The sequence below is a fragment of the Protobothrops mucrosquamatus genome, unplaced genomic scaffold, assembly GCF_001527695.2.
Source record: "Protobothrops mucrosquamatus isolate PMUCROS unplaced genomic scaffold, P.Mucros_1.0 scaffold2507, whole genome shotgun sequence".
Taxonomy (NCBI): domain Eukaryota; kingdom Metazoa; phylum Chordata; class Lepidosauria; order Squamata; family Viperidae; genus Protobothrops; species Protobothrops mucrosquamatus.
This window is the reverse complement of record NW_015388572.1, coordinates 63,669-72,689: the sequence shown is the minus strand read 5'-3', so window position 1 is coordinate 72,689 and position 9,021 is coordinate 63,669. Positions and strand designations below refer to the sequence as shown.

Genomic DNA, 9,021 nt, shown 5'->3' with positions numbered 1-9,021 from the left:
AAAAAAAATCGAATCCATCCCGGATCGCATAACACTAGACCAGAAATCCAGCCATCATAAAAAAGTTGCTGTACAAAGCACGAAAGTGAGTGAACTTTCCTGCGTCAGTCATCAATCCCGCTATAGCCACTTTTCCCTGCAGCGCTCTATAAGCCTGCAACTCGAATTCCTTGCTCTTGGCTCGCTTGGGAGGAGCAGATCAACCCCAAAGGCCCCCAACCGATCTCTCTGCGTCCGCCCTATAGAAACACCGAGCGGTCGGGTCGCGCCTTGCAAGACACCGCAGCAGCACGAGACCGACTCCGCTCGCCTCGCTTCCGCACCGTCCCATGCCTCACCCGGCGGCCCACCCTCCCAGGGCTGGAAAAGCGAACGTGTGAGAGAGAAAAAAAGATGGGCGGGGTAAAAAAAGGTGGGGGCTGTAGCAGCATTTCCATGGCGACGATGACGTCACCTCACCCTGGATCTAATTGGAGGAAACCCCGTGCTTTAGCTGCGGCGGCCCGCAGGCCAACCGAACTTGCGTCTTGATTCTGTCCACCTTCGCGGCGGCGCCCAGCGGCCGGATTGGCCGGATGAACGTGGGAGGCGGAGTCGGAGCCCCGAGAGTGCCTCTTGATTGGTCCAGCCGCGCGAGCGCGGGCCTAGCAGTGAGGAGGCTCGCTTTGTGCCAACGCCCTTTAGCAACGCTGCTTCTTTCGCTGAAAGCGGAGCAGCTTTTTCTGTTCTTCTCCCTCTCTTCCTCCTCCTCCCCGCCTCGCGAGCGCAGTCCCGGAGCGTAGCGAGCGCAGCTGACCCAGCAGGCGCCAGCCGGCCGGCCTAGCGCCTCAGCGGAGACCGGTGAGAGCGAGGGGGGGGCTCGGCCCGGGAAGGAGCGGGGACGTCCTCGCCTCGGGCGTCTTTCCTGCTTCGCGAATCTGTGCCGCGTCGTCCATTTTGTGGGGGCGGCGCGGGACTGGGAGTCCCCTGCCGGGGAGAGGAGGCGAGGCAGCCAGGCGCTAGAGAGAGAGAGAGAGAGACGCCGCCATTTCGTACCGGCCTGCAGCCGCCGCGGCATTTTTCCGTGGGACGGCGGGAGAGAGAGGGCAGGGCAGGGCAGGGCAGGGCGGGGGATGGGAGGTGATTAGACGGTGCCCTTTTGCCTCGCCGTCTCGGGCTGGGTCCCTTCACCGGGGACAAAGGCATCTCCGCGGCTGCCTCCCTGGGGCTCCGAGGGAGGAGCCGGAGAAAAGGACGTTCCGATGCGGAATTCCTTTTCTTCCCCCTCCTTCCTTCCCACCCACCACGTTTTTGCCTGCCTGGCTTACGGTCCTACGCTTTCCGTCCAAGGCTTTCTACGGGCCTGTTCGCCCTCTTTGGAGCTTTTGGGGGCCAGGCAGGAACCTTTTGTGCCCTTCGCTTCTCTCCCCCCCCGCCCTCCCCCGGAGGTTCGCCTCCAGGCATTCCGCGGCCCGGCCTCCGCCAAGCTGGCGCCCTCCAGGGCTCTCGGGTTTTTTTATAGGCTGCTTCACCTCGCGGGCAGCACCTACCGCTGGGTGGCGGGGGTGATGAGTATTGTAGTCTGAAAAGATCTGGAGGGTGCCCAGTCCGTGAACGGTTCCGTAATCTCTCCTTGGCTCTAGACTGAGCCACGAACCGAACCGCCACATTCCTCCGGCCGCTTTCGGCGTTCATTCTCTCTTAGATCAGTGTTTCTCAACCTTGTCAATTTTAAGGCATGTGGACTTCAACTCCCAGAATTCCACAGCCAGCATTGCTGGCTGTGGAATTCTGGGAGTTGAAGTCCACATGCCTTAAAATTGACAAGGTTGAGAAACACTGTCTTAGATCATCGTCTCGCGACCGTTTTGCTCTCTCTCTGGCAGGTTCTGTGACAGATTCTTAATCGCGCTTATTCGTGTCTTTCCCTCTGTACCTTTTCCTATAAAATATCCTTCAAAGGCCTTCTTTCGGGTGGGGGTGGGTGGGTGGGAAGACGTTGTGGAAAAGAATGTCCAGGTAGTTTGATTTGTCACTTCGTGTTCAACGACTGAGGAGTCTTTTATTTCTGACCCCCATTTCTGGTGTCTCATTCACATGGGCCCCTCATCGTCTTCGGAAGAGGAGGAGCGAACAACCGGTTTTGGCAACCAGTATTTTTTTTTTTTTTTGCTTTTGTCTCAAATGTGTTATTTTCTTGTAGACAAAATGCAAATTTTTCTTGCTAGATGGGGTGGTTTGCAAGTTGGAAACTGAAGCGGTTTATTTCTTACTTATTCTCATGAAACCCATTGCCTTTTCTGTTGGTCTGACTTCCTAAATCCATATTGAATATTGTACTTACATTAGCTCTTTGTCTTAGAAAAAACACAGACTTAAGAGTGTTTTCTTTGTTGTTGCAGGTTTTGAGCAGCTACTTTGATACAGTTCATCTTTCCTACCAAATCAGTTGCCTTACTGCTCAGACCACTGCAGTCTAACATGGAAAAGACCGAGATGATCCAGAAAGCCAAGCTGGCTGAGCAGGCAGAGCGCTATGATGATATGGCAACCTGCATGAAGGCAGTGACAGAGCAAGGTGCTGAATTATCCAATGAGGAACGCAACCTTCTCTCTGTAGCCTATAAGAATGTTGTTGGGGGGCGGCGCTCTGCTTGGCGGGTGATCTCCAGCATTGAACAGAAAACTGATGGCAACGATAAGAAAATGCAACTTGTCAAGGATTATCGAGAGAAAGTAGAATCTGAGCTTAAGTCCATCTGTACTACTGTTTTGGTGAGTTGTCTACGGTCATTTTGGGTTCAAAATTTTATGTGATAAATTTTTAATTAGATTAGAGGCTGATGTCTAGTGGAAGAATAAATTGCATTTCTCTGAGATACTAATAAAAATTGTAGCATAAATCTAATAATTTGATGACCAAAGTACTGTTGAATACAAAACTAGGTTTTCACTGAGGAGTCTTTAGATTCTGAAAGGTTACTATGTTATAGGAAAAGCATTGATTGAATTATACTTAGGTAATCCTATTCACAGTTAAGATCTGCTAACATGTAGCAAAATAAAGAAATTGTTTTATTTTGACAAATTTGAAAATGAAACAGCTGTTTTATTCTTGCAGTTAACATTTCTTGCATTCTGAATTAAGTGAATATGCTAAGCATAGTAGTAGCAAGAAGTGATAAAAGATGTACACTTTCGCAAGCTGGCCAAAGTAACTGTTGATGATCTGTAGTTACTGTATTTGTGATTAACTAAGCACTGTTTGATAAATTGTAATAGGTAAATCAGGTAAATCACTTTAAAATATTTAAATAGTGTATAGGTTTTAACCTGCTTGTATGGCAATTAACTAGAGCCAATTTGGTATAGTGGATTAAAGCACCAGGTTAAAAACCAGAATACTGTGTTGTAGTCTAGTCTTAGGCATGGAAGCCACCTGAGTGACTTTGGGCTAGTCACTTTCTCAACCCTAGGAAAGAGGTAATGGCAAACCACTTCCAAAAATATTGCCAAGAAGATTACATGGACCTATCAGGACAGTTAATGGGAGCAGAGACTGATTTGGAGGCACACACACACATAAAGTAGTAAGTGCTTTGGTTGAGCCAAGTAATGGGCAATCTGAATATTTTTGAGAGCTGAACAGCTTTACCTAAACTTCCCATAATTTGGGTGTGTTTTGTTCTTGAAATTCTATTAAATCTATTGTGTTTGTGCTATTTTTTAATCATGTTCCTACCTCAATATGATAAAAAAAGTACCACTAGTTTTCAGTGATATTATCAAAGGGTTCTTGGGAGTTGTTTTTATTTGTTGAAAAATATAGGGCTAACCTATATTTTAAAGGGTGCTTCGGAGGGAAAATACCTTGCACTTTATGTTTGTTGAAATTTCCAGTTGAATATATCTACAACTAAGATAATTTCTGTACATTTTTGTTTTGTTGAAATGTATGTTCCATTAAAGTATCTGATTTCTAACTTGGTGATATGATTGATGGAATTCAGTCAGTCAACACAAATGCTTTTCTCCTTAAATGTTCAAAAATATTTCTGTGATCCTGTTAAGCATATATTGTTTGTAATGCACATTTAATTTTGTGGCAGCAACAAAAATGCATGCTGTTGACACTTGCCCCCAAATGACTTTTTTCTCCAAAACAGCATTTCACACCATTTAGAACATTTCAGAAATAAGTATTTTAAAAAATAGTTCAATTATGGTATTTAATCTACTTTAGAAAGAAAATGAAAAATTCACAGGAAAAATTCATGCTCTTGGGTGTATCTCTTGTAGCTTTCTGAATCCTGGTCAATCCTTAGTCATCTCTATTATGTGCCATCATCTCCTCTAATACAAGCAAGTTTCTCTATTTTTTTTCCAACTTGAAATATCTAGCTTAAGAGGTAGTTGTCTCACATTTTTAATCATTAGATCATTTTTTTAGGAATATAAGTCTGACTCATGTTTTGCCAATGTTTTCTTCTATTTTAATTTTTTTTTAAATTCCCAGTATATATTCTACAATCCTGAAATTTCCTGGTGGTCTTCCATTCAAATCTTATCCAGTTGATTCTACTTACTTTGTTAAATCAGCTAGGATCAGCTAAGCCAGTGGTGGCGAACCTATGGCCCGGGTGCCAGAGGCGGCACTCAGAGCCCTCTCTGTGGGCACGCACGCTGTTGCCCCAGTCCTAGGCCTTCAGCTGGGTTTTATAAAACCTTTTCACTTTAGGCCTCTGCCCGCCGTGTGCAAAAAAAAAAAAAAAGGTTCAATCAGTCAATTTCAACTTCTCGCGGGAAAAAAAATCTTGCAAAGTTGGAATTGATTGAACTTTTTAGTCCCACCCAGTCTGCCGTTACCACTGCAGCCACGCCCAGCCAATGGGCCACACCCAGCCAATGGGCCACACCCACCTGGCACCCGACGATGCATAAATGGTTTTGGGTTGCAGTTTGGGCACTCGGTCTCTAAAAGGTTCACCATCACTGAGCTAAGTACTACTTAGCTTGGATTTCTATAAACTGCTCAGGAAGTTTAAGCCTTAGAAAAGAAGTCATTCACACTAATATACTTAGTTTATCTTTGCCTAATGACAGATTACAATTCTAGTTAGCAATACGTTTTGTACAAGTCATATAGGATTGTTCAGGTTTGTAGAACACATCAAATAATATAATTCAGTTCAGTATGATCTGTTTTAAATGCTCATGTATTTAAACAAAATTAATGAATCTTACAAGAACAGAACAGAATTCTTTATTGGCCAAGTGGATTGGACACACAAGAAATTTGTCTATAAATTTGTGTACAAATTTATGTTATAAAACCATTCCAAGAAAGAAACTATAGCTTATAGACCATTATGGACACTTTGCTTATCATGCTCAGTTCCAATAAATGTTTAGTTTTGTGATATAGTACACATATGATTCTTTGATATCATAATGAATTTCAGTTGAAACAGGTTCATTACTTAATGTAGAATACAGTAGTAGGACATATGAACTGGATTTTTGAAGTATAGATTCCTATGTTAGTACTACAGTATTGCTAGACATTTGCTCAAATTATGTTTTACAAAAGAATGCTAAAACATAGATATTTGGCTTTTAAACATTTGGTAAGATCCAGACTAACCAGAAGGAATGTTTTATAGCATGCTTTGCAGATGATTTACAGAACAATCAAATCTTTTGAAGCTTTTCTAGGAGGTAGGCTTGCAAGACAATATTTGCTTATCTTCCTTCCCCACAGTCTTTCATATTATTTTTTGTATTCTGAGCTTTCAGTGATGATTTTCGGAAGTTAAAGACTAGATCACATAATGTCTTTGTCCAGCATTGTTTCAAATAAATGTGATTTTGATCTTCATCTGAGAGATAGTTTTTATTTCTGGTACTTGCAAAGTGATAAACATATTTCCAGTTTGTCCCAGCCTGGTAATTAAACTTAATCAGTTCACTATTTTTTAAATTTAACTTCACAAAATCCTGGAACTATAAAATTATGAAATACAGTACCATGTATTTTATAAACTGAAACTTACTTTGGCCTTTGTATAATGTCCAAGGCACTGAAATTCAAGAGTTGGCGAGGCTAGGTAAAAAATTCAATTTAATTGAAATTAAGTTGAATATAGACTATTATTTCCTATGTATTTTATTCTTTTATCTGTATATTCAAATTTACAATCCATAGGCTAATATTTAGAGGCATTCTGGGGCTGTATGCCAGATTTGAATAGGATAGATGTAACAGACAAGGCATAATAGATAAAAGCAGATAGAAACTAAGTTTCCGTAGTATATTATGTCCTGGTGAGTTATATTTAGATCACCCTTGTACTCATCCAGAACACTATTCATTTTTTCCCTATTCTGGGTAATGTACTTCAGAATTGCATGAACTAATCCTGATGCTCAGAGTGGTGTATTCTGTGGAATACATGGAACATTCTGGGTGAAAAACAGAATGTTCCCTTTCCTGACTAGCATGTTTAGATTGTCTCCTACTTTTTGTGTATGTAAGTGATATATAGCCTTGGAGAGATCTCTCTAAAGACTTGAACTGAACTATGGCAGCAAGACATTTTGCTGTAATAAATATACTTTTATCTCAAATCTTCTCTGTTTTTGAATATGCTAACTGGGTCTCATGGGAGTTGAGGTTCAAAGCATCTGGAAACACTAAATCACCTGTCTCTGTTCTATAAGGTTTGAGCCATAGAGGCCAACGAGTTTTTTTTCCTCTTACTAAGCATTTTTGAAATTATTTCCATTTCATAGAATTACATGTGTCTACATTTTATTATGAATTCTAAGTAGCCAATGTACCTATTACCCTCAAACAAATTTAAAACAATAAGAATAGACAAAACAAGTATCATAGAAAGATTGCTGTTATTATTGCTGAATCATTGAGTACTTAATCCCTTGAGTGGAGGGGTTCTTTATTAACATTTGTATAAAGTATTTTCCCTCTCCAATAGTAACAACTTTGATTATCCAGTGATGTTTTTCCCATGTGAACCTAATTGTGAAAAATTAGATTATGGGAACTTTTTTTTTTTGCTAAAAGCATCAAACTTTCTTTTCAGATTCAGAAACACAGTGCTAAAATGGTTAGATCCCCCAAAGTATTATCAATATCAGAATTTTGTATACACAGTATGATTTTTCCCCACTACTGTGCTTTCTTATGAATTTTTATAATTGGACTAATTTGGTTGTTCCATGATTTTAATTAATCTGTATGTTTCCTCTGCATTATCTGTCCTTAAGCTTACATTACTTAAGTGTATACATAAAGTTGAAAGTAATGTAGAATATTGTGAATGGACATTTTGACATTTAAAATAGTGACATTAGCTCTAAGGCAATGAGTGATTTGTCTTAGCAATAATATGTCAGGCTTCAAGTTGAAATAAATTAGTGTGCATTAAAGATTCTGCAAGATAGCAGTATGAATGAATTGACTCTCTATTTCTTGCTTTCTTGGAATGTATCAGTGAGACTTTCTTACGGGGAAACCTGGCCTTACAAATACATTTTATTTGTTAAGGTTACAAAGAAAAAAATGACAATGTGTGACCTGTGCCCTTTGAAGATTTGGGTTCAGTTATGTAGCTCTGAAGCTAGAAAGGGCTAAGCAAGCATTTCAAGATTCCTTGTTCTCCCTTGATTAGTAAAATAAAATATTAAATGGTGTAAATGGTTCATGAAGCAGTATTGGTTAGTACAAAATTTGAATGCAGAATAGTATTTTGTTCTGGATGAGGATACAGAGCAATCCAAATACTGTAGCAATGTGTCCTTGAACCTGTTTACTTGGAAGGAAGTCTTGCTGCAATATTCTTTATTTCAAAGGAGTAAATTTGAAAGCAAACTGCACAATTGAATTGTTAGAGTACTTCTTATTTGTTTAATCTGATTCATCTTTCTTCTGAGTTTTCTAATGGAGATGATTAAAATCTTGGGGCATATTTTTAAGCAATTAAGAAGGGATGATGCTAATAATCTGGTTTATAGTAGATATATAGAATATGTGGCATAGTAAGTGTACATACAGAAAATTAAATAGCATCAAAACTGTTCATGAATTTACAGAAAGGCTACGATTTCCCATATTTCATAATGAAAGTTGATGCTTACAGATTATATCTCTAGCTCCTAAGCATGACTTGGGAGGAATAGGTTTCATATTTTTTTTCTTCAGTGTAAGTATTTTACTTATCTAAAAGACTTGATGACACGTTATAGTCCAAGTTATTTAATTCTTAATGGTGGCAGACTAAACCTGCAATGTTACTGAAATAAGACAAGAGAATTTATCAGTTTTTTCAGACTTTACATTGTAAATAAGTAAAGATTAAGATATCTCCAGTTCTGTAACTGGTTATTCTTTCTTTTTCTTTAAAAAAATGGAGCATATAGCTAGATTACAAGAGAGCTAGTGTTTCACATATCAGGTTATTGGGAATAGGTTGTTGCTACGGCTGTATGAATTACTGTTATAGAGATACTAAAAGGAAAATGGGAGATGGTGCTTAAATATGTGTAAGCATCAAGAAAGGCCCACAAGTAGACATTTTGATACCTTACTAGAGTATTTCATAGTTAAACATAGTGTTTTAGAATGCACACTGTTGGCAGAAATGCTTCATTGTAAATCAGATTTATATGAATTTTCAGTTCAAAAAGAATTCAATAAAAAGATCAGTATAAGGCTTCCCAGATAGCTAAATTTAAGACATTTAAACCAAAGGTATGAAACTATAGGAATGTTCAAAGTAATCACTGAATATTGAGAGAAATCATTACATGTAATGGAAAGTTAAAAGCTCTTCTGAAACAACATTGCAAAATAAACTGGCTAATCTTCTACATGTTTTTTGTCTGCAAAAATCTACACACAGCTTTGGCATTGAACAGCATGATGCTTCTGCAGTATTAAGAGAATAAGTCAAAATTAGAAAAGTGAAGATAGAAATTCTGATAGAAGTTTCATTTTATCAGCGGAAAAAAAAACTTTAGGCA

The 9,021-nt window shown here is 39.7% G+C and overlaps 1 protein-coding gene across 1 annotated transcript in view; it reads left to right on the top strand.

Moving 5' to 3' along the window:
* The first annotated feature begins 743 nt into the window (after nucleotides 1–743).
* Nucleotides 744–9,021, top strand: part of YWHAQ (tyrosine 3-monooxygenase/tryptophan 5-monooxygenase activation protein theta) — a 12,973-nt gene continuing 4,695 nt past the window's right edge. The window contains exons 1-2 of the mRNA XM_015825143.1: nucleotides 744–840; nucleotides 2,382–2,754. Of these exons, the coding sequence (XP_015680629.1) occupies nucleotides 2,461–2,754 (294 nt within the window). The 5' untranslated portion in view covers nucleotides 744–840; nucleotides 2,382–2,460. The remainder of the gene's footprint in view (nucleotides 841–2,381; nucleotides 2,755–9,021) is intronic.